General features: G+C 35.0%; 1 protein-coding gene across 1 annotated transcript; it reads left to right on the top strand.

Annotated features, from left to right (window-relative positions):
* Positions 1-7689: 7689 nt before the first annotated feature.
* On the top strand, positions 7690-24333 carry LOC100368873 (protein mono-ADP-ribosyltransferase PARP14-like). The gene is made up of 25 exons (XM_078007653.1): positions 7690-7865; positions 9733-9836; positions 9991-10123; positions 10218-10448; positions 12859-14331; positions 14558-14649; positions 14745-14876; positions 15059-15154; positions 15372-15494; positions 15977-16147; positions 16319-16427; positions 16636-16752; positions 16977-17081; positions 17618-17758; positions 17844-18032; positions 18866-18973; positions 19075-19179; positions 19399-19539; positions 19658-19906; positions 20892-21098; positions 21264-21375; positions 22119-22321; positions 22782-23013; positions 23498-23595; positions 23734-24333. Exons 1-25 carry the CDS (start codon positions 7694-7696, stop codon positions 24024-24026), a joined length of 5136 nt encoding a protein of 1711 aa, XP_077863779.1. The 5' UTR covers positions 7690-7693; the 3' UTR covers positions 24027-24333.
* The last annotated feature ends 1896 nt before the right edge of the window (positions 24334-26229 follow it).

Raw genomic sequence — 26229 nt, 5'->3', positions numbered from 1 at the left:
AGGGCACTGTACGTCAAATAACTATTACACTGGCGGGTCTATGTGATGGAGCGTCATAAAAAAATAACAACGAGAGTAGACATCCAGATTAACACTGTAGAATCACTCGAGTAGAGAATAAAATAATGTTAATTTTCGAGCCTAACATTGTTACAATAGGGGAACCCATTTATCATACGACGTACTAGAAGAGAATCTTAATTGCGTAACCTTTTTCTGGTCCTGTATTGTTTCATTGAAATCCGCGATGAACTTTGACACTCAATCTCTGGGTAAAATGAAACCCAACCACTTAAGTCATTGGTTTAATATACATTTTATTTTAAGTGAACTACTAAATCAATACTTAAAACAACAATGGAAGCATTTACAACTTCAAAGCCACTCTATCACCTTGACATTTGAAAAGAACGTCCACAACAGAGATTCGTAAACAAGTTGAGACACATATGCTAAATATCTAAACAAATTATTTAATATATGGTTGTATGAATTAAAACTCCTGTTTACCTAATTTGCATTGATCAATTAATTATACGCTTCTTAAATGGGTCTTGTAGTGTCAAAGTAAAGGTAACCACATCTAGGATACAATAACTATTGTTGAAGTCATGTTTGTTTATAGCTGAGACTACGTAGATAATTCCAACTATTTCGTTTTATTACAAAGTTTAATCTGACGTCATCTACCTTCAACTCACGTGTTCTCGGGGCGGAGCTACGTCACATAACGTTCAACGTTGCTAAAACACGCACCACTGTACCATGATTTCTATAGACTCTGCGCTGTGGAACGCTGGTCAACGAGCTGGTGAAAACAGCTAAAGTCATTTACATTCTGGAAAAATGAATGTTTAATTAAAGAAAGCAACCCCCGCCATAACTCACAAGTAAAACGCTCATATCAATCTACGCAGAAAACACGTTACATAAGATACTATTATGTTTTAGCCTGTTTTAACTAAAATCTCAATTACTATTTTAAACAAATACGTGGCAATATAAATACATTTTTTAATATACTAGCAACGTCAGTGTTCTTCAGAGTCAGCACACACTATAAAACTACGAATATTGTCACCTTTAAAAATTCACAATATTAACAATAACAATAATACTATTTTGATGATCAGTTACAACACAAAATGTTAAACGATCATCATCAACATGTTGCTACTCAATATATGTATAATATATATAATATACATAGACGGAACAAATATTACAGATCTGATAGATTAACTGCGTTAACTCAGGAACTGGTTCTGGTTTTAAATCATTTGACACCCTTGGCTGCCAACTCGCTTTTCACTCGGGACAAGTAGGTTGGATCTGGGTAACCATATCTGAAATATTATATTATATTATATTATATTATATTATATTATTATATTATATTATATTATATTATATTATATTATATTATATTATATTATATTATATTATATTATATTATATTATATTATATTATATTATATTATATTATATTATATTATATTATATTATATTATATTATATTATATTATATTATACCTACTCTTTGCCAATCAATACTACCATACGCGCGTTCCATGTTCTGTTGATAGAATTCTCTTATGAATGCGTTGTTTGTTTCACGGTCTATGTTGACAAATGAAACCTTGCGAGTCTTACAACGTCTTCCGCAATACATTGACGAAAAATCCGACAAGGCTCTGTACATTGCTTTTGCGCACATGTCTTTCGGTACACCATACACACCTATATTGTAAGATAATGAAAACGAATAAATATTTAAAGATTACAGTAATACTTAACATTACAATAAGAAACATAGTCATCTAGAATGTTTTACAATCAACTGTGCATGTTTGATATATACTTTACCCGAGCTGATGGCTGGAATGGCTAGTGATTCAATATGTAATATTTCATTAGCATAAGTAAGGACGTTCATTACTGTGTCATATAGTAAATCCAAACTCTTTGGTCCATGAAGTTTCCATTGAGGCCCGTAAGCATGTATGATGTATTTGCACATCTTTCCACCACTGGTATGCATAACTTCTGCGACTCTAAGACAACCATATTTCTTCACATGTGCTCTGGACTCTGTCTGTATTATGAATCCACCTGCTTTGACTAAGACTTTTGCGATTCCACCACCGTGTTCCAAAGTGTCATTTGCAGTATTAACAACGGCGTTGACTTTCTGCCTCACTATATCATCTGTTTTAACGACAATTTCCATCCCTTCATTAGTTGTAAACGCATACTTCCCTTTTCTCAATAAATCTGTTAACTCGGCATCTGCAGGTGTTTTCAAACATCTAGATGAACTTGAGTAATCTGCAGTTGCATTAGTTGAGATCGACGCCGTCTGACTACTCGTAGAATCATCGTCGTCTTGTTCCCGTGATTCATTAATGTACCATTTGAATTTCGTTATTGCTGGGAATACATATCTGGATTCACCATAAAATATGATCTCAAATTGGTTCAAATTATTCTTTACGTATATATGGGGTTGCTCATCATTAATTTTGTCAATTGATTTCCGTAGCACACACACTGCAACACGATGTGAACTCACATCTACTACATTGTTAGTCGACTCAAGATTCGGTAGTATTTGGGTTAAAATGGAGCCTACGACTTCTTTCGCGTCATTAACCTTTTGGGGGGATGAGTGGGCTTTACCGTTTATCGTGAAACCAGATGGGTTTGTTTGAATATCGACATAATACCGTTTTTCAATGTCTCTCAATTCTGTCTGTTTGGTTTTGCTCATATATTTTAATATATCTTCATCAACGTCAAGGGTGTCAGTCATTATTTCAGGAGATGGGATTGTTTTACATTGTTCATTGGATGGTAATCTTCCACTGGCTACATCATACTTCCCAGTCTCATTCATATGAGACGTTGTAATGACATTTTGGTTTGATGCCTCTCCATGTCCGGAAGGTAAGTTATTGTTGTTCTGTTGTTTCGTCATTTCTCGAAGGGGAAACAGAGCATCCCTACAATCGGCAGACTCGTGTCTTTCATTAATATACTCAGTTGTTATTGAGTTGTTAAATTCCATCAGATTTTGTAAGGTACCATTGAATGTTGGTGTATCAGCTGGAAGTATTTCCACTTTTGTGTCCCGTGCGATCTGTTTAATGCGTTTGCCGTCCAATTTCAACCATGTCTCGCCCTTCGCGGTTCCAGAGTCAAATATCTGATACAATGAAAAATACTTTCTCTGTAAGACCTCATGAAGTTTGATTACATTTTGTCATCGAACATGTTTACACTTAGAGCATAACAAACTGATGAAAAAGATATTTCATACCTGTTCACATCTCCTTACTTTATATAGGTTATGATCTTTCTCAGTGAAATGCCTTGCATCTTTTGAGATAAATATATAAATATAACAATGCATTAATGCGTGAGTACAAATAACGAATACAATACGAATAACTTGTGCTGCAATTTGTGTAGTAAATATCTGAGCATGTTAGTATAGTTGCACATGGCATGGAATGCAGTAGTGGTCGTTATTTCTATTGGGGTCTATTATAAGATATTGTAGTGACTCGGATATAAATGTGTATAAAAAATGACAGATTGTTGTCAACGAATCAATTCACTGCAGCAATGGATGCTCTATTGGCCGTAAAGCGGGAGTTAGATTTCACTAGTCTGCCTACTCATTCATAAGTATTGACAGACGAACGGAATGGTGTGATTGTTGATTCAAAAACCACAATTGCAATGTATCCTATTTCAGCGAAGGTGTGAAAACATAATGAAATATTCGAAACAACCTTATGACCTTGGTCAAACAATTACGAAATATGAAAATGTGAATAATTCTATTTTGCACTGAAGAATAGATTTGTTTTCAATTATATTTATAAATGAAAAAAAAACAACAACATGATATCCAGTTTGAACGTTTGGCATTGTTACGCAAATCGCTACACAATTATAGGTGAGAATATTATTTAAAAACAGAAATATGCCTTACCATTTTCAGATGTGAAAATCACCAGTGCATCCCGTTGTCCTGCTTGTCTCAAGTATAGTTTAGCATTACCTTGGCGATTGATGTCACTTTCAAGTGATGATTGCGATACTTCATCCGAAACTTTATAAATATACGCAACATTCAATAGCTTTGAACCTAAAAACGATAATTATATAACACCATATATATTACACCATACAAACGAACTGACAAGCAAATGTAGTCATTGATCGACGCTTTTAAAAGGTTAACAATTGTTGGCAAAAATCCACTTTACAAGCTAGTTTCAGAAATGAATAAAGTATGTTACCCCCCCCCCACGCCCCCACCAATCACCCCACCCAATTCGAGCAAAGAACCTAAACCTGCTTAACTTAGCATAGCATTTAGCATAAGCTAAACTATATAAATATATACTCACCAATGTCCCCTTTATCAAAACGAATTAGGTTTAAATTCTGCATTAATGCTTCAATTGCGTCTAAAATTGAACCCAGCCCACCACACATTTCTAGAGGCATTTTATTATCAAAACGTAACCCATTTGTAGTTATTGTGTCTCTGATGTGCGTGTAAATAACACTGACCCACGGTGCACACTTCATGTTTAGAAAGGAGAATACCTAAATGTAAAAAACAAAACAAATATAGGTTTAAAGTTTATTAGGTTCTGGTTTCATGTTTCAATAAATATAACCACACTTCAGTTAGATTGTCGACCATTATTCTTAGGTACTGATGTAATCTTAATCTGACGTTTCTTTCCCTGATACAGCTTTTTTGCTCTATTGCACAGTTATTTACACTGGTGATTGAGCCATGCTTCATAATTTTTTTGGATAAACATAAAATGTTAATATTGCCATTTATTTTCAACATAATAAACTATTTAGAATATGGAAAGAAAGATAAATAAGGACAATCAACTGAATCTTAATTTAAGTGTCAACAATTAATCTTATTGTGAGAATATAATTTATTTTAAATTAGCGACATCTTGAATTAGCGAAATTGCATATTAGTTAAATTAGCTAAAACAACATGCTAGCTAAAAAGACATGTTTTACAGTACGTTCTGTTGCTGATGTATAACAATATCAAATCTGCCACATCAGGTGGTTTAACATCGTAAACATGATGTAAATGGGGTAAAACTTTTTAAATTCACATATGACAATGACCAATAAGTATCAGAATATTTCCAAAAATTTGTTGACATTATATTTACCTTTAAAAACTTAATTAATACCACCCTTAAAAACTCGGAATGTGTAACATAACTTAAAAAAATAACCTACTTGGCAACATGGCAACACGTCAAGTGCTCTATCTTTTATTTTTATTGGACTCTTCGTATTGCAGAATGTACATGCATCTGCAAAAAATATGATGAAAAGTTAGTGTAATCTAATATAATTATATTATCTGAGCTGTTTGTGACTATTTACTTGCAGACCCTCTCAAGGATCAAATAGTAGACAATGTTCCTTAAAGACCTAACAATATATTGTCAAAAGAAGTGAGTTGCACGGTTTCATCACTACAAATTATTCACAGTAATGGACTCTATTGCCGAGTACTGGTGTAGCTGGTACATTACTTAAAAACTTATTTTATTTTTAAATCAGTAACTGCATTCTGTTACACATGATACACTTAAATGTGAAAAATACCTCCTCTGTTAAAATATCGTCTACTGTTTTTGCTAAAAATAGGCATTTCAATGATAAAATAAACGAAAAACGAAATGTCCCTAGCGCATGGATAAAATAATCACTTTCGATTTTTTCTAATATTCAACATGAAAGTAATTGACCAATCAGTAATCTGAAAGCAGATTGTTGTATTTAGTATTTTTCACCAGACTGACAAAAATATTCACTAAAATATTCGTCAAAGGTAATGAATTGAAAATGTTATCACAATTTTGAGTTCAACCTAATACACGTACACTATCATTATCGGCAATGTTATATTTGTTGGTTTGTAATTTGCTAAATTCTCACGAACAAATTTCTATCAACACCATCAAGGAAACGACACAATGCAAATCAAGTTCAGTGGACAGCTTATTTGACATGAAAGCATATATACGATTCAGACACATATTGAACTCTACTGTCAAAAAAAGTTTCATTATTTTATAGACGGGAAACAATACCTCTCTTTCTTCTGAATACTACCAACGCAGTTGTTGAGCCAAGCTGATATTTCAATTCAAAATCTTTATTAATAAACTTCTTCACCCATTCTTCAAGCACACACTTCTTTGTAGTATCCGGAAGACCTACAACCAGAACCGTCCTTGTGTTTGACATTATGTTTCTGAAATAACATTGAAGGTAAACAAAAGTATGCAACAAGTAAATAGTTGTTATTACTGTCATACTGCCGTACTTTTAAATTATTTGTTTTATCTTACTATTCCTACATTTGCTCTAGGGCCATCTCATTATGTTTATGATTATGGTTATTATTCATATCAATATACTATGTTTTAGGTTTTGAAAATTGTAATGTTAAACATGCTTCAGAGATGCCGATTTAGGTTGGTTGTCATGGGTATTATCTGTGGTTGCTAGGGAATGTTGGTATATTATATCCATCAGGTATCTTGTATTCCAATTTTGAAAAGGTCTAAATGACCACCTAAAACTGTTCTTATACAATTATACAATAAAAATACGCCAATTCACTCGTCACAGAAAATAATATGTTGAACAAATAAATAAAAAATAGATTTGAGCTTAACCTCATGCCCAAGGACAGATAAACAGATACTTTAATATTTTGCTCTGTTATGAAGTAACTCATTGTTTTATGTTACTATTTTAGCTGTTATATATCCATGAACGTATCACAATGTCTGTTCGTGGATGAAGTGTTTTAATGGAACGTCAGTTGATGGGAATGTTGCACACCCTGTGCACTGATCAAAAGATAAGTCGGGAATGACTTTTTGTTTGTTCTTTGTATTAGCATGCTGGACTTTGCCTGTAGTTATTACCCCTATGTTGTAAACTGTCCCAATTACAAGCAGTATATTACAACAATTTCACTCTACTTAAATCAAAATTTATATCAGTCATATAAATAAGTAGTCCATAAGCAACTAGCTTAATTCAATTTAGTCGGGTATCCACCACACCACCCCCTCCCTGACAATATAAGAATCTATTTGATTAACCCGTAGAACCACAAGACCAACATTTTGAAAGTTTGGTGCGCCATTTTCCGCTCAGCGGTGTTCTAAAGCTAACTGCAAACAGCCAACCTGTATAACCCTGACACGTCGATTTGATATGTATATTGACTAGTGCCACAGGTAATAACCTACCTTTTGACAAGTACAGAGAATTCCCGCTTGCATATGTAGACATCAATCGCACGAGTGTGCGCTACACTAACCTCTGTTAGCAGCTGAAGTGGCAGAAATGTAATCGTTGTCGCCAACACGTATACACTCTGCAAAAGGATTATACGTAAATGATTCGATTAGGTAGTGATATTTGATTGGCTACTTTTACTCACACCATGTTGCAGGGAAATCCCCTTATTTCTACATGAAGCAAGTTCGCCGAATTGAAACAATAGATGTACTTCAACAAACAAAATTAAAAAAAGTTCCGCATTCACTTCAGTGCAGCCTTTTAGTTTTGACAGGTGTAACATCGTTGATTGCTGCGTGAAGGTATGGCGTCTGCCGGCACGAATTCCGTCTTATACATATACGGTGCTTCAGAAAACACGGATCAAGAAACCATTGAGAATTATTTTGAAAACAAGAGACGGTCTGGCGGTGGAGAAATATCAAAGATTGAGAGAATTGGGAACAAATACCGGATAAGTTATGAAGACGACAGTGGTAAGAAACTTTTCATATTTTAGAAATGAAGTACTTCAGCAATTCTACGACGATGCTCACCAGTGCATCATATATTAACAGGCAGTGAGTTGGCAGTGTTGTTTATCGTTGAGCTGGACGTCTGAGAGGATGTTTTAGCTCACCAGGGCACCTATAGTTACCGATTCATTCCGATCTCATGCTGCCAAGCCTTCGCCCGATTTATAGTTGTTAAAAAAAGATTGGGAATTCAAAACATCGCCTACAGTTTGTTATGTTGTAGTTGTTCTGTTTATGTGTCAGGTTTGTGTATGGGTTAGGTGTTTAGGACCCGCTATCTAGAAATATTTAGTAATTGCTATTATGAAGAATATCCTAATTGAAAACTGATTAGCAAATTTACTGTTGCTGTTACTACCTAAATAAAGCCCTGAGATTTATAGTTTATCGTTACACGCATAGATATTCTGGCTATACACTCCCACAAGAAACGTACTGAAAATAGCAATATATAAAATGAAGCAGAGCGTCATGATTATTCTCTAGTTAACTGTACATTAACTCCAAAATAATGATAGGCTTTGCCACTTTAAAATGACCTTCCCTCAACCTATCAATAAAAACTTCAACAATTTATAACACGTAGAACGTCAGTTGATAAGGATTTTGAAGGGGTGTGCACTGATCGACGGATAAGTAGGGAATGACTTTTTGTTTGCTCATGGTATTAGCATGCTGGACTTTGCCTGTAGTTATTACCCCTATGTTGTAAACTGCACTCATTACAAGCAGTATATTACAACAATTACATTCATTTCAAGATTGATATCAGTCATATCCTTATCAAAGCATTCAAGATTCGACTGTCGCGAACACCCCCTCTAAACGTAATAATAATATTTTTTGTGCATCATCGTCGTAAAATGTTTTTGTGGGCGTAATTACTCCAATAATACTCAGCTGACCTATTTCAAAATTATAGATATGGTTAATATGTAGGTATAGTTGTATACATTTTTGAGTAAATATATTAGCTATTATGATAATGTTGACTTTAACAGCACGAATAAATTCAACACCTTAGGGGCGCAGCTGGGGCACGTAGCTCGACTTTGAGACATGTGTACTGTAGTGTTAAATGCGCCCATCTAGGCTTCAAATCAGTTTATACTACGATATTAATACATACCTACATAAACGCCTCGTGTACAACACGTAATTCGTTATAATAAACAAATAATACAATAAACAAATACATTACATTATTTTTTTGTGTACTGTGTACAACAAGTAATTCAAAAATGTGCATTCAGGTCAGCAGTTTTCTCAAAAAGCTTGACATATTAAACGGCGGAGGAAGTGGAAAACAATTTTTGATTTGATAGTAACAAAAGGCACTATCGTTATTGGATATGAAGTATGAGTGAAGTATGGCATTTTTAATTTCGCTGTAGATTAAGCCACAGGATTCCTGGACCAATCATCCATACATCGACTTTTTCTTGAGACCGCTGGAGGAAATGAGCGTACGTTACGTACGTACGTGACATTGCGCAACTAGTTTGATGATCTCACGTTATTTGGAATAAAATTGGCAATAGAAAATTTCAAGATAACCATTTGACTTATTAGCATTTTGAAGTGAAGTGCACAAGTTCCAATTGGTAAAGATAGAAAAAAACGGACAATAATAATAAAGATTCAGCCATTTACGCTTGAACCCGTAAAAATCAGAACTCTAACAAGAGGGCTCGGACACCCTAATAACAGTAAATAACAGTACTATTAAGTATACCTAGATGCATAAATATAGACTCCCAAACAGTGAAAAATAGCATAATTTTGTAGCTACCAGTAATATTATCATATTTTCATTTCAATTGATTAGTAATACCAACTGTCCTCGGACGTACTCATATAATCAATGGCGCCAAGCTAACTGTGAAACAATCTGCAGATGAAGAAAATGAATGCACAAGATTATTGGTTGAGGTATGTACCTTGAGACTTTTGTAAAAGTTTCCAATGATCACCTATTGAATTAAAGTAATATTTGTTAAAGAATTTTATATAAACCTACGAGCATATCACAGGTAAGCATGATACAATCATCACAATGTTCCTTGTATGGTTCTTCTCTTCACAGTCAATCCCTCCAAATACATCTTATGATGCATTGTTGTACTTCATGGAAAGTGTTACAGGTGATATAGGAGTTGACAGAATGTATTACAAGGCCAATAACGGAAAAGCGTTAGTCATGTTTGAGGAAAACATAGGTAATTGTTTTAATAAAACTGAAATGAAATCAAATAATACAAAACTATAACATTTTGTCATAAGTGGAACTTTGTTCGCAATACATACTTACAGACTTCGACACCACTGAAATGAACACAAGGAAAAAAAGTATTAACCAACGGAAAGTGAAAATCTCACCTACGGGTGTTACAGACTGTGTATTGGTAACTGGGCTGCCCTCAAATATAACGAGTGATACATTAGAGTTATACTTTGAAAACAAGAGAAAAAGTGGCGGCGGTGATGTGGACCATGTGACTATCAAAGGGACTTCTGCTTTGGTTTATTTTAGTGACCCTACAGGTACTTTTTTTGTTTGTTTCTTTGCATATCCCTGGCTAATATGAGTGTGAATTTATCAGTGTATATAACCTTGTTCTTTCACTCCATATAAATGCTTATAATAGATAGGGTATTATAGACACCCTCTGATTGAATAATTTTGGTCTGAGCAAGATGTTTATTTTAAATTAGGGTATCTTACATTAGATATGTTCCGAATTACTAGCTTATTAGGAGGGGTTGGTATGAGGTTCAAACTGCATTACCTTAATGATGAAGACATTTAGGTAAACATTTTCAAGTAGAAAAGTCACATTAATGTCTAAATAAATAAATGACCAAATGACTAAGCAAATGACTAAATAAATAAATAAATAAATAAATAAATAAATAAATAAATAAATAAACGATTATGCATTACGTCGAATATTAATAAGCAGGTGAGCTAGAATATTTCATTTTTTGAATTTGTTTGAACAAAGTGCTATGTGAGCAACGTCGTCTAGGAAAGTGATAAGACGCATGATGTTTTTCCGGAGAAGTGAAATTGGACTGATTTGTGCATGTTTCCTTGAATCTCTAGACTTTGCATATGATTAGCGACTTATAAAGTAGAAAAAGAATTGATCTAGAAAGATAATGACAAATTTGACAGACATGATTAAAGATGCGCAATAGTAATTTGCTGAAGTAGCGCCCTCTACAGGTGATCCATGTATACCCGAATTGCCCTCTAAAGTGGCTGTCCTTTGTTACTTTGTTATTAAAATGTCATTTTATTGCATGTCCATGGTAAGGTGATTAACGCTACACCAATAACCGACTCTCTTTGGAATTCGTTTTTCGTTGATAAAGTGTTATAACTGTTAACATATTATTGCCATTTGTAAAGATTATTCTCGAACCATTGTAGTTGGAGACACCTGATAAATTGTGTACAAGTTTGTGAAGTAACATGTTGTACAATTTTGGCATATCCATCACTCTGTTCTATGGTTTTGCAATTATACAATTAACATACAATGTTCATGAAAACTAACATGCCTGTAAATGGATTAAAGTTTTCTTTAATAAAACAATGACATAATTAACACAGGTGACATGAATAATTCAAGGCAACCATGTTTATCCTCAAATCTACATAAGTAGTGCTACGCCGCATATCAATCATGCACATAGTATCAAATACAGACTTGTGTAACTCACAATTTCAATGAAAGCTTCAAATTCACGTTAGATTTACTAGTAAATTCTTTGATTGATACTACATCATGCTGTCTATGCCTTTGCTGCTTGCAAGTCATTGTTTATGGACTTGAATGTTGTACTGCAATCTACAGTTGAGTATTGGGTCAAGCTTTTCTCTTTTCCATACCACGTGGTATCAACAAACCTGCCTGGGACTTACTTACTTGAACACCAGTGGAGTCTGATTAAGTGCAATTGGTGGCCTCAATGTCTTTCTGGTCCTCAGCTGTATGATCTCAACTGATGTGGAATTAGTGTATGCTCTTGCTGTTCTTGAAGGGCTTGAGAGCTGGTTGCCATGTGGCCAAGACCAACCTTTGTGGTCCTAACTGTAATCAATATTTCCACAATGATACAAACTGGCAGTAAGTGTTTTTTCGCTTCAGCATGTGTTCTGCAAATCTTATGGAGTGTATCACCGAAAGTGTAATATATTAAGCTTGCAGCGTCATTAAAGCTTTCTTCACCGGTTGTACCAGAATCAAATCACTATAAGCTTTCGTGGAACCGCGCCATTGATAACGAATCTCTTACTCAATTAACAAATTTGAAAAGACACCGAAGCTAGAGAATGTAATTCACAGCGATTACAGCGCCCTTAAAACATCTAAAGACTATATACCTACTTAAATGTTCTCATTAATAAAGAAGGTAGAAAAAAGGTAAATATTATAAAGTAATTCTAAAAAAAAACTCTAAGGCAATCCGGAGAGCAGTGATAAAACGGTTTTAATACACAAATGCTTGAATATGATTGGCTAACATTGCCATTTATTTGGGGTGCAATTAATAGTTAATATTATAGTTGTAAAAACAATGATGTGATTCGTTTGTTGGAAAAATAACGACAAACTCACAAAAAAATGTGCATTCCAATTATGCAATATATATATATACATATATATATACATATATGCTATCTATAACTGCAACTATTTGACTGTAGGCACTAGTGAGAAGAATTGCCTCGGGTGTCGTAGGCAACTTGAACTATGCCCATAATCGCAAAACATAATACATCACTTTGATGTGCTTGATTACCATGTCAGTGTCATCACCGGATCAATTGTACAAAATACTATTTTCGTTTTTTTTTCCAGGAAATGGGGGGTATTTTCAGGTGTCATTAGGTATGATTGTTTGTATGTTTTCCTTCAAACAAAATTGTTCTTTTCACTTGCAGTGGTTGACTCCGTATTGAAACATGACCAATGTATTTGTAGAACGAACATCACGGTCTATCCATTTTATGATGTCCTTGGGACTTTGGAATTGGATGATAATAATGACAGTGATGATGGTAAAAACGTAGACACGCCATATCATCCCACATTTAAGACAGACAGACCTATCCCACCTTTGGTTTACTCAAATCAGGCGTTGAAAATACCAGTCAACAAACATATAATGAAATTCATTATCAGCCATGATAAATACCCAACAGAAGTTAGAAATAATTTGCAAAACGTTTCAGACATCATGTGGCAGATTTCTCAGGCCGAGTGTCATATAAAATCACAAAATAAGCTTCAAGACCAAACAACATATGAGCAATGGAGATATATCAATGAAAAGAAGTTTTCGGAATTTGTTGCTGAGTTTGATATGAAGATCATTCGGATCAATCGCCATTTTTGGTTTGAAATAAGAAACTCATGTTTTGATATGGAAGAAAAAATGAACAGTGGTGATGTTGTTATACAGATGGACTTCTCATCCACCAATCATAAAGTTATCATAGCGGGTCTAAGATGTTATGTTTCCGATGCACAATATCAGATTAACAAGCATGTTCAGGAATTACAACATAAACTCGAGAAAGAGGCTAACACAGTCACTGATCACATTGCTTGTGTTAATGAGGGCAAGTTCGAGCTTTTCCAACGATTTGCCTTTAACTCAATGAAACAACAATTTGATAGCGATCCAATAATTTCCCTCGATACGGCCAACAAACGGATTATCATGAAGGGTGACAAAGTCTCAATAAATGTCGCAAAGGTGACTATCATGGAGTTTTTGAATAAGATAGATTGCAATATTGTTGAGGTTTCAGCAGTTATTTTAGAAATGTTAGAAGACAAAAATGCATTCGATCATTTCGTACAATTGATGCAAAAGAACAAACTGAAGGCAGCAATTAATTTTGATGGTGATAGTGTTACTATTTCTGGAATGACTAGTGGCGAAATAAAAACCGTCAAAAAAATGTTGGACGATGCGTTCATTGAAAATGAAATAGTGATAAAAAGTAATAGTAGATTTTTGGAGGGGGATAAATACAAACAATTCGCCACCAGTTTGCAGCAGGAATATATGGTCAAACAGAAATGTGAGGGAAAAATACTGAGAGTAGTTGGTGTGAAGGACCATGTTATACCAGTCTGTCAAAAGCTTGAACAATTCATAGAAAGAAATGTAAAAATGAAATGTGTGTTTTCAACTGAGCCAGCCGTATTGAGCTACATGATTAAGTATCAGCCTCATCGTCAAATTGCTGAATCTCTTCGTGAACACCATGTTAGTATACTTTCACAAGAAAATAAGATTATCATTCAAGGGACTTCACAGGGTCTGAAACTTGCACACGAGAAGCTTACTGAGCTATCAACCAGTATTAAAAGAATGGCTAAGTGTGCAACATTTACTAAGAAAGGTGAGTATTATAGTTGTACATAAAGATGGTACATTACGTGTCACTCCAAGAAGTAGGTCTGTCTTCATTTAAAAAGTTATTCTTTTGTTGGAGTGTTACTTGACAATTCTAGAAAATGCTACATTGAATATATAACAGAACAACGAAATCCCTCGCCTTGCATTTTAAAGGCGATCAAATTACACTTGTGTATACATTGTTAACTCTTACTTGTTTGATTTTGTAGGAGAGTGCAAGCTATTTTTTTACGATAATGGTGAAGTACTATTGAAACCAATTGGAGAAGAGAAAGAGTGTGTGTATAGTGTTGCGACAGAGGTATTGTAACTTTACTAAAATGCATGCTGGCAATATATATCATTTACTCATTCACTCACACATGCCTAAGATATTACGTTGCCTTATATTCACAGGGGGCACTTACAAAGGCTACCGTCTTGAAACCTCCAGGTGTTCCTTCGTCTTCGCCTCCAGGATCCAATGATTTGCTAACTCTGGAAAGAACATCTGTTAAAATAGTCACTGGAAGTATAGCTGATAAGAAGGTATTTTGACTTGTTTATTCAGGATTTTGACAACACTGTGAAAGAAATATTTTTGTGGACGTAGAGGAAAATATTATAACACTAACTATACAAAGCTACACAGTGTGCAAATTGTTATAATATTATCAATTAATTTTATTCATGCAAAAGTGATGATGTGTGTAATTACAAATATTCTACAGGCAGACTATATTGTACTTCCATGCAGTAGCGACTTGAATCTCCGTACTGGTGTTGCTAAAGCTGTCTTCGAGAAGGCAGGAACCGTGCTACAATATGTGAGTTATTGTGTTATTGTGTGTTCTTTCCATATCTATTATCATATTATCAATACGCCGGTTCTCATCTTAGATATCTTATAATATTTGAAAATATTAATGAGATGCGCAAAAAAACAAAAACAAGACCAGATAATGTAATACCCCGCATTTTTCTATTTTACATAAGTATTTCAGATATGTATGCCTATTCATGTCCACCCATTCATCTTTTCAGGAATGCAAGAAAGTAAAACAAGTCAAGGATGGGGATATTGCAGTTATTAACCCAGGAAAGTTTCCATGCAAACAAATCATATTGGCAGTAGTTGGTGTATGGGATAGTGGAACAGGAGAATCAGTAAGTACAGTACACTCATTCCACGTGTTTGGGGTATTATATATTAAAGTGGAATATTATAATATATGCAATCGTGCATACTGTCATTGATTTTCACCCGATTCAATCCTGTAATAATAACATTTTTCCTTCAGTAATCAATTCATTGAATAATATAGAGACGTACAAATTGTCAAAATAAATATTCAAAAGAAATAGATTCTAAACTTCGTACAAATTGTAAATATAATTTCCCTTCAACTTAGCAGGAGTGTCTGAAACGAAAATGAAAAAGTTATTAAAAGAAACAGTTCTAGAAAGCTGAATCCTTATAGATATATCATGTATTATGCTTTCAGTCAATACTCATTTAAAAAACGATATATTAATATAATGATATATGCAAATTAGTATTAGTTATTTAGTAACAAAACATGAACTACAGCAAACACTGAACATTCTTTGGTTATTGGTCTACATCATCTTTATGTGTTTTATGTTAGCGACTGAGGGCAGTTATATCAAAGTGTTTGAATGCTGCGAGTAAATGTGTTTCTATCGCCATTCCTGCTATCGGTACTGGTTACATGGGATTTCCAAAAGATGAAGTGGCTTTCATATTTTTTGACGAGGTTATCAAATTTAGCAAAAATCATCCAGGATGTAATCTTCAGGTACGTACAGTTGTCTCTGAACGAAAACCTCCAATTTACAATGTATTTAGTTGCTTGGATGCGTCGATCTGTGTAGAGAATAGAGACACGATTGTTTGAAAATCAGTTTACCTATTATAGAAAACAATACAAATTGAATCATATATTACCAATAACTTTCTACCATTATAGGAGATAACATTTGTTGTATATGACAAGAACACGACAGACGCTTTCTTTAAACGACTTCGCGATCATCAGAAGCTGTTTGCATTGCGTTCAACTTATGGCAAAACTTCGGGTATTATATTACATTATATTATATTATATTATAGATTGCAATTAGTCTAGCTCTCTTGATAAAACGTACACCAGTTTTACAAAATGATACAATCTATGAATTGTATCTTACAACACATTTTTTTTTAAAAAGTATGCATAGAATGTATTATGCTAATTTGTTTCACATATAATGTTAAGATTCATTAAAGACTGCGATTATATTTCAGTTGCAGCTTCATTATCCAATCAAAGAATTGTGGGTCACATATCGGTTGAAATTGAGCAAGGTGATTTGACAAAGGAAAATTGTGATGCCATTCTCCATCCGGTCAGTTCAAATTTATGTAAGTTTAATTGTTTGAAGTGCTCTACAACGAACATGTCTCAGTATATTCTCAATAGTCTGACGTGCACGTGAGTGGGGCTACAATATTAAAAATATATGCAAATAGTGTAGAATGTGTTGACTTGCAGGGTGTATTTACTGGTACCATAATCTCATTACATTAATTGTCTCTACCCGCAACAGCAAAATGCTATTTTCATTTTTTATTATAATTTTTTTTAGCATTTGGTATTATTGGTCAAACCATTGTGAAAGATGGTGGTAAAAGTGTAGCAGACCAGTATAGTCGGTACAAAAGTGGTCTGAAAAGTGGCCCAATAACAACTGGTAATAATTACACTATGTTTACATCGTAATTGTGTCCGTCTAACGTTCGGTGTATTTCCATATTTGCATATTTTCATACTTTGACGCACATATCAACTCGTGTTTGAAGTCTAATTAACTGTCAATATTAACCTTTCTCTGAAAAACATGTCTTTTACGGAAAAGTCACTGCGTACTTATTGGTTATGTACATACAAATCAGTTGAATGAATCTAATGAGCTTATTATGGGTACAGAGAAAGACGAGAGGAATGTTTCAAAACAAGCAACTTAGTAATGCAACTTAACAGCGCACGACATTTATCAGGGCCAAGAAGCGTACTTGCCAGGGCGAGTTTAAAGAGGGTGATTTTTAGTCCACTTGTATAATGTATAATATTACCACTATTAAATTTTAGTTTTTTATAGGGTCAATTAGGTCAAATGTCTCATTACAATTTCTTTTAAACTTTTGTAAGACAGTTATATTATTATTATATGTTTAACATTTTAGAGATAACAATTTCGCTGTATTCATATACTGTCATTTTTTGTAGATGCAGGAAAGCTTCGATGTGCCAAAATCATTCACTTTATATGCCCTAATTCACAAGGACTCAAATATGCTATAGAGAGCTGTTTAGCGGAAGCAGACAACAAAGGATTGACGTCGGTGTCGCTGCCAGCTGTTGGAACAGGTGAATGAATGAAATTGATAAATTCAGGAGTTAAACACTAATGGTTCAGGAAAAACCACGTTAATTTAGTATTTGAATTTTTCAGGTGGCTTTGGCATATCTGCAACAGATTCTGCATGTGCAATAATTGGCGCAATATCTGGATTCAAACCAACAACATTGACATCTATACGTATTGTAATATTCCAGACGGCAATGTTACGTACCTACATCACAGAACTCAATAGGTTTCCTTCAGCCTCTGGAGCCACTGGTAATGCTATGAACGTCTCAGGTACATTGTTTCAATATGGACGGCCATCAATTATGCTGGGTGGCATATTAACCAGTAATCGAACTGCCAATTTTGGTAGGCAAGTCACACCTTCACTCTGCTTAGGTGGTAAACTCTGAACAAACTCCTGGCCCGCCGTTGCCATGGCAAGAACCAAAAACTGATTGTTTGAATACATTTGCGCCAAATATGTCTTACCCTACACTTCTAAGATTAAAAAGCTCGGATATACCCCATTCTACTCAGCAGAAATTTGACCTCAAAGCTGGTGCAACTTTTCAACTGTACGGCTTTTTAACTCTCCTGTGATTTGTTTGGCTTGGCTGATTTTGTTCATAATTGACAGGCAGGTCATACCTTCACTATTTGGAAAAAAATCCTGGCCATTCGCTGCAATGTCAACAGCCAAAAATTTCATTTTTGAATACATTCGCCCAAATGTATTACCTCCTATCAGTCTTGTAACAGCAGTGTACAAATGATCATGCTTTTTATTTTGGTTACGTTGCACAGAATACGTGCTAGTAATAAAGTGAAATGACTTCTGAAAAATAAAATGTGTTTTGCGAACTTCGTATACAGGACCCGGTTTTACCTATAAACCGCCGTTAGCTTCACGTTCATGTCCTGCCATGGCAACAGCCGAAAACCTTTTTCTTTTTATGTGTGGTGCGGATAGTCAACCAGACTTCAGGATTGTCGTTAATGGCGGTTCATCAGTTAATGCATGAAAACAAGTACATACAAATTTATAACAGTGACTTGATAGCATATACTTTTAAAGACTAGTTGCTGGGCTATTCAATTGTGATGCATTTTTCATTATTCCGTAGCATTAAATGAATTTACGATTGACAACAAGGTTATTATTTCCGTCCATCATGGCGATATTATTGAATGTTCTTCACATGCAATTGTTAACACGGTGGCTAATGACGGTGGTAAGTTTACATTAAAGCATTATTATCACATTGCTCCTAATTATGCAAATATAGGCTATTGTATGTACATGCACATTTTACTTATATATATAATTATCTAGAATTATGTACTATTGGGAAGTCTATAATAAAACACGGAGGGAAGTCTATTAGAAAGGAATATACAGTCAAAAAAAGAGAGCTTAGAAAAGGACCAATTATAACAGGTAAATTGACAAAGAAATCGTTAAATTTTCGATTAAGCTTTTTTGGCTCGATGCGTTAATACATTATCTTCTATAGGGAGTGAATTAAGATCTTTACAAAAAGTACAAATTTGACATAGGATTTTCCATCGATCGCAAAACATATGATTTAATCTGATTTTGATAATATAAGTGTATGGTGTGTATGTAACTGTTACATCTAAAGTTTTGTATTTAAAGATGGAGGAAACTTGTCTTGCCAGAAGATACTTCACACTGTAACACCAAATTTAAATAACATGAAAAGGTCAGTGATTGACTTATTGCAGCTTGCCGAAAACAATCAAGTAACATCGATTGCATTACCTGCAATGGGAACAGGTATGTTATACGTTATTTGAATTATGAACAATGAACATACATCCACCACTACGAAATAGGAACACTCTTTTGTACATCTATCGCATGTCTAGTACCTTTTACGCTTTTTTCGAAACAGGGTACTTCAAAATACCACCAAATGCTGCAGCTCGAAACATGACAGATGCTGTACTTGATTTTGTGAAGCTTAATAACCCACAGTCGATAAGAGAGATCCGGTTCATTGTTTTTGAGAAAAGCATGGTCCCATCTTTTCTAACAGAGTTAAAATTAAAGCTAGATGCAACAACTACATATAAGGACGAAGCCCTTGATATTGGACAATGGGGACCGTTTCCTCACAAGGAGAATATTCTTAAGGTTAATGGTAAATATATGGAAATTTCACAATTAACAAATATTACATGGACTCGTCATTTTTTAACCTCCGCTGTCATCGTAGACAGAGCGGAGCTATTCATATATGTGTTGTCCGTCGTTGTCCATCCATTCTTCGTCAAATATTGTATTTTGAACCTCTTCTTGAAAACGGGAGCACAATTGTTTTGATACTTGGTATTTAGGTATCTTGGGTGGACCTCTAACAGACTTGCTTATTTCATGACGATAACACTATTTCTTTATTTTTTGCAAATATTGTTGTCATTTTGGTAAAATATTATTTTTTCAACTTGTTCTTGCTTTGGCACTTGTACGTAGGTACCTTGGGTGGACCTTTGTCAGATTTGTTCATTTCGAGGACATATCTTAGCGAATAGTTTGTCATTTTTGTTAAAGAATGTTGTTTTCAGCTTCTTCTTCTTTACAACCAGCTCAATTGCTTTGATAATTGGTTTGTAGGTACCTTGGGTGGATCTCTGTTAGTTTTGTTCATTTTCTGACGATATCTTCTATTTTTGGCGAATATTTTTGTAAAATTTCTATTTTCAACTTCTCCCAGTAAATTCCAAACAAAATTGTTTTGATACTTGACACGTAGATACCTTGTATGGTCCTCTGCCATATTTGTTAATTTCATAAATATAACTTCAATTCTCTATTTTGCGCGAATATTTTTGTCATTTTTGATACAAAAATGTCATTTCAAACTTCCTGCAAACTAGCAGCATAATTGCTTCGATATTTGGTATGGAGGTTCCTTGGGTGAGCCTATGTCAGATTTGTTAATTTAAATTCGTGGCGATATTTTCAATTCTCTTTTCTCGCCAAATAATTTTGGTCATCAAAATACAATGTTTTTAAAAATGGATTTTTCGTGGTTTGAAAAGAAAGAGTTTAATTTTTTGTTTGCTAGTTTTACAACATTACGTGAACTTGAAATATATGCTAATGCTTTTTCTTCCGTTCTTCAGCTGCAGTAGTAAAAGTGCATGTTTATGCTGGGAGTGACAAAGATGTTGAGATTGGCCTGAAATCGGTTATAGATTTTGTAGATAAACAGATGAAATATGATGTTTATAAACAGGATTCCTTAACAGATTATAATTACCATCGGTTGAAAAAGATCCAAGACAAAGCTGAGTGTTTATGTTTAGACATACATATTGATAAACGTAAGTGACGCTGAAAATTATATACAACATTATTTACTTACTACGATGACGGGGTCTACTATCTTCCTGGGTATATCTTCTCAAATTATTTCATCCAGTATTATTCACCATTATAAATATGAATATTAAATATCCTATATTGTTGATGTTTCATGTATAATACAGAGTTAAGTACAATATCCATGGAAGGGCTGAAGAGGGACATACAGGCGTTTCGTGACGAATTGGATAATATGAAGAAAGTCTCCGATATAGAGAAATTGTGTGGGGCACAAGTCAAATGGTGCGATTCAATTTTCTTCTTTGTATAACAATTAAATTCAAGTGCGTAGACCCCAAAACGTCGAAAGTGCTGATTCTCAAATAGGAGGATAAACATAGTATATTAACATTATACAAATACAAGACATACAGTTTTAGCGACCCGAATATCCCATTGTCACCCATGCCACCTTGTATGCAGCTATACGCCAAAATGCGTTCCAGTTCGCATTATAACGCTGAAGCGAGCTCAACACGGAGTTGCATGCTGCTTCAGTATACGTTCATGACATCATCATTCTCTTTCAACAAATACACTGTACATAATATGTCTATATACTGTCAAAACGCACAAAAACGAAACAAAATCAAACAAAACGGTGCCATCAAACGGCAAATTCCACGACTCTAAGATTATTAAGGTACTGCAATCGCGGATCGAATGTCTCCAAGCGCGTAGCTGAGCGTACTGATGAAATGCAGGAGAACACGCACAATCGCTACAAAATCCTAGTTTTCTCTCTAATAGAAATAATTAACGCAAACCCGGCAATCTAATCAGTTTGTGAATATCGCCACGTATTGTACTTGTTATTGGCGCAAATCAAGTAAATTTGGAAGGAAGGTACCCGGATGAAGTTAGACAGCAGGTCGACACCCCAATACGTCTACCTGTAATGCGCGAATCTTATTGGCTGTCGATATCATGAGGTTTAATAATAAGCAATTAATTTATATATTTAATATCTGTAATACTTAACACAGGTACTATATCGACAGTAGAAATTGTGATCATCAATTTGATGACATGGAGAGTACTTTGATTGAGACTGCACTGAACGAGAAGAAAACAAGCGTCTATATCCCAAATGAATTCGAACCACAGTATCACGTTGACTTACAGGCGGAGCAATGTACAAACATTCAGACAGCGGAAACCTGGAAGATTAAAAGAGAATCTAGTACAGGTATGTAATTTGTCTACATTGAAAGTGCCCTCACGACCATACATTTAAAAATTATTTCTTCGTTTAGCTCAGGAAAATAAAGGTGACTTAATATTACGAGTCAAAGACGGCACGTACATCACAGGTATTTCCCCATTTGAACAAACACAAATGTCATCACGTTCGAAGGTAAAAACAACTATCATTGCTGACGATTTTGAAAACTAGAACTATGTAAAAATAGTTCTTTCTTTACAGAACTAATAGTATTGACACGAGTTCCAATGACGTAGACTTATAAAAGTTTTTTTTTCCAACGGGGATAACTTGCTTTGTGCATATAGTATTCATATATTGAGTTATTATGGGGTGAACCGCTTTAACAAACTTTTTATTCATTCATTCATTCATTCATTCATTCATTCATTGACATTTCCACCCAAAGTACTGAACATATTGATACAATATTTTACTCAATTAGGTATTGCGTTTCCAAAACATTGGACAGAAATGCCGAAAGACCTTCGCGTTGATAAACCTCATTTGGTGCCGTTAAGTTCATCTACACAAGAATACAAAGATGTTGAAACAAGGTTTCGTAATTCAACAGCTAAAAAGCTTAAAAGTGTGGACAATATTCAACGTATACAAAATCGTCAATTATACGAGCAATACTCCATCAAGAAAAGAACATTTGAAGATAAAAATAAGTTGTGAGTAGTATCCGTCATTGTCGCTAATTATTGTATGACTGAATGTCTAATTGGACAAGACCACTAATCAACCTCCTTCCCGTTACCCTCAAATAAATTTCCCTTAAATTAAAGGAAGTTTTTTTTTCTTTGAATGTGAGTGCATACTAGGCATTTTAAAATTATTTTAATTTATTAGTGATAGGTAGTAATTTGACAGTCATATTTGATTGCGCCAAAAAGAGTAGCACGGAACATTCTTTGACCTGGTATTTAAAATTTTAATGCCGATGATCACATGAATATGTAAGACATTGGATGTAATTAACTGGGCCGCATGTAACAGTAGTAGTAATTGTAATGACATGTGGTCACGTGCCTTATAATGTCTTGATGTAATATGACACTGTTAATACAATACACGTTTATGAGTGTACTTGCATATATTCAATGCTAAATCATTTTAAACAGTTTTCATACTGCAACGTATGTTCTCTATGTACAGAATACAGAATGAATGGACACTATATCATGGTACCAGGGCGGACTCTGTGATCAGCATTGCGCATGATGGCTTTAACAGATCCTATGCTGGAGATGCAGGTGAGGAGAGTCTAACTACATATTCATGTATACATCTATTGTTGTAAATTTATAAGTGCGCAAGTTACTGGTTAAACCTGTCTAGACAGTGAGTCTATCTAGATACAGCCCCTCAATAATGTATGTTTGTGTTTACAGCTGGGACTTGGTATGGGAAGGGCTGTTACTTTGCCATCAACTCAGAATACTCTATGCAAGACAGATATTCTCCGAAAGATAGCAATGGTCAGAAGTGGATGTTCGAAGCTCGAGTTCTTGTTGGCGAATACACCCAAGGTTCCAAAGAACTACGGGCACCACCACCAAAAGGATCTAACCAAGCTGATCGTTATGATTCGGTGACTGATAATGTTAACAACCCACAAGCGTTTACTGTTTTCTATGATTACCAGGCATATCCGGACTATATAATCACATTCACAGTCGCATAATAGGCAGAACAAAAGGACTTTATCAAATCAGACGGAAACCCTGTTAGACATAAACAGTACACGCACACGAGCACACATCCACTCTCCCACTCACACACAAATTTCATACAATGTTGTGTTAATCAACTCACCATCATATTGTGAAGTGCTCACAGAAACAACATATTAGCGGTTAGACTTCCCATGAATCGATACTGATGGATTAATATATACATGCCATCGTAATGAAATCATTAAATTATCAACGAATCAGACTTAGATATGTCGTAATATATTTGCGAATTAGAACCTGTTATGTGAACTTGTACTTTGTTGTCCTGTAAATTACTAGAAAACACAAAGTTTATATGATTTCAAGCTTTACAATATAATTGCTATGGATAGTATTGTATACAGCATTTTATATTGGAAGTCGTAGGAAACAATAATCAACAGTGGGATGGATAGATTGTTCAGGTATATACTGGGTAGACGGTATAAAAATAAGGTTTCTAGATTGCCTGGGAATATGCTGGATAGCAGGTAGGATAGGTTAACTGTGTCAAATATACAAGGTAGCAAGTTAGGTATCGGGAGGGTAGACAGTTCAGAATTATGCCGGTTAACCAGTTAGAAATTGAGAGGATAGACAGCTCAGAAATATGTCGGGCAGCCAATTAGGAATTGGAGGGTAGACAGTTCAGAAATATGCTAGCTAGCCAGTCAGAAATTGGAGGATAGACAGTTTCTGAAATATGCCAGGTAGCCAGTTAGGAATCGGGAGGGTAGACAGTTCAGAAATATGCCGGGTAGCCAGTTGGAAATTGTGAGGATAGACAGCTCAGAAATATGTCAGGTAGCCAGTTAGGAATTAGGAGGGTAGACAGCTCAGAAATATGTCGGGTAGCCAGTTAGGAAACGGGAGGGTAAACAGTTCAGAAATATGCCAGGTAGCCAGTTAGGAATCGGGAGGGTAGACAGCTTAGAAATATGCTAGGTAACCAGTTAGGAATCGGGAGGGTAGACAGTTCAGAAATATGCCAGGTAGCCAGTTAGGAATTGGAGGGTTGATAGTTTCTGAAATATGCCAGGTAACCAGTTAGGAATTGGGAGAGTAGACAGTTTCTGAAATATGCCAGGTAACCAGTTAAAAATTGGGAGGGTAGACAGCTCAGAAATATGCCGGTTAGCCAGTTAGGAATTGGAGGGTAGATAGTTTCTGAAATATGCTAGGTGATTAGTTAGAAATCGGGAGGGTAGACAGTTTCTGAAATATGCCAGGTAGCCAGTTAGGAACTGGGAGGGTAGATAGCTCAGAAATATGCCGGGTAGCCAGTTAGGAATAGGGAGGGTATACAGTTCAGAAATATACCAAGTATCCAGTTAGGAATTGGAGGGTAGACAGTTTCTGAAATGTGCCAGGTAACCAGTTAGGAATTGGGAGAGTTCATGACAGGTTTAATTGTCGTCAGAAATACTGTGAATAGAAAGCCCAGGTGAGATTGACCATAAATAAAATAGGTTCACTGTCCAGGAATAAGGTGATTAAATAGTCCTAGGACACGGTCGACAGTCTGTGCGGGGATATGGTACGTGCTTAGTTCAGAATAAGGCTGGGTATACAGCCAAAGATTCGGGTGTGTGGAATATCCAGGAGGAGGGTGGGCAGATTATCTAGCAATTGAGTTGAAATAAAGCACAGTGTTTGTACACAGCTTATGATTAAGGTGTGTAAACAGTGAAGGCATATGATGAGTAAACAACTCATAATAAATGTGGAAAGACAGTTCAGGAATATGGTGAATAAATTGGACCACGAATTAGGGTTACACGGTTCATGAATCAGGCGTGAATCAGTTTCGAGTAATAAAATAAATAAAGTGACTAGATAGTTCAGGATTATAGTAGATACATAGTCTATTAATAATGCGGGTAGAGGATTTAAGAATACTGCGTGTTTAATGTCCATATATTGTTTGTGTAGAACCTGTGTTGTAAACGGACAATTCAAAAATAAAATTGGCGTACATGTCCCATAGTGAATAAAAGCATTATCGAAGACAAGAAACATGACTCACTCCCCGGTCTACACCTGTGTTGAACAGTCTATATAATAATCCTGAACAACCTTTCACCCACCTCGAGTGAGAGGTACCGCCCAGATGACTTTTCTGTTTCCAGAACCCAGTCCAGGTCTTTTTATTTATTTTTCGAAACATTATAC

The sequence above is a fragment of the Saccoglossus kowalevskii genome, chromosome 6, assembly GCF_978046115.1.
Source record: "Saccoglossus kowalevskii chromosome 6, keSacKowa6.1, whole genome shotgun sequence".
NCBI lineage: Eukaryota > Metazoa > Hemichordata > Enteropneusta > Harrimaniidae > Saccoglossus > Saccoglossus kowalevskii.
Note: the sequence above shows the minus strand (reverse complement) of the source record. Positions and strands in the feature narration are given on the sequence as shown.

What these genes read in the sequence shown, in the direction of transcription:
- LOC100368873 (XM_078007653.1), top strand. Translation starts at nt 7,694, where the DNA reads ATGGCGTCTGCCGGCACGAATTCCGTCTTATACATATACGGTGCTTCA. An exon ending in AAGTTATGAAGACGACAGTG is followed by an intron (nt 7,866 to 9,732) that starts GTAAGAAACTTT and finishes TCAATTGATTAG; the next exon opens with TAATACCAACTGTCCTCGGA. An exon ending in TTTGAAGATAAAAATAAGTT is followed by an intron (nt 23,014 to 23,497) that starts GTGAGTAGTATC and finishes CTCTATGTACAG; the next exon opens with AATACAGAATGAATGGACAC.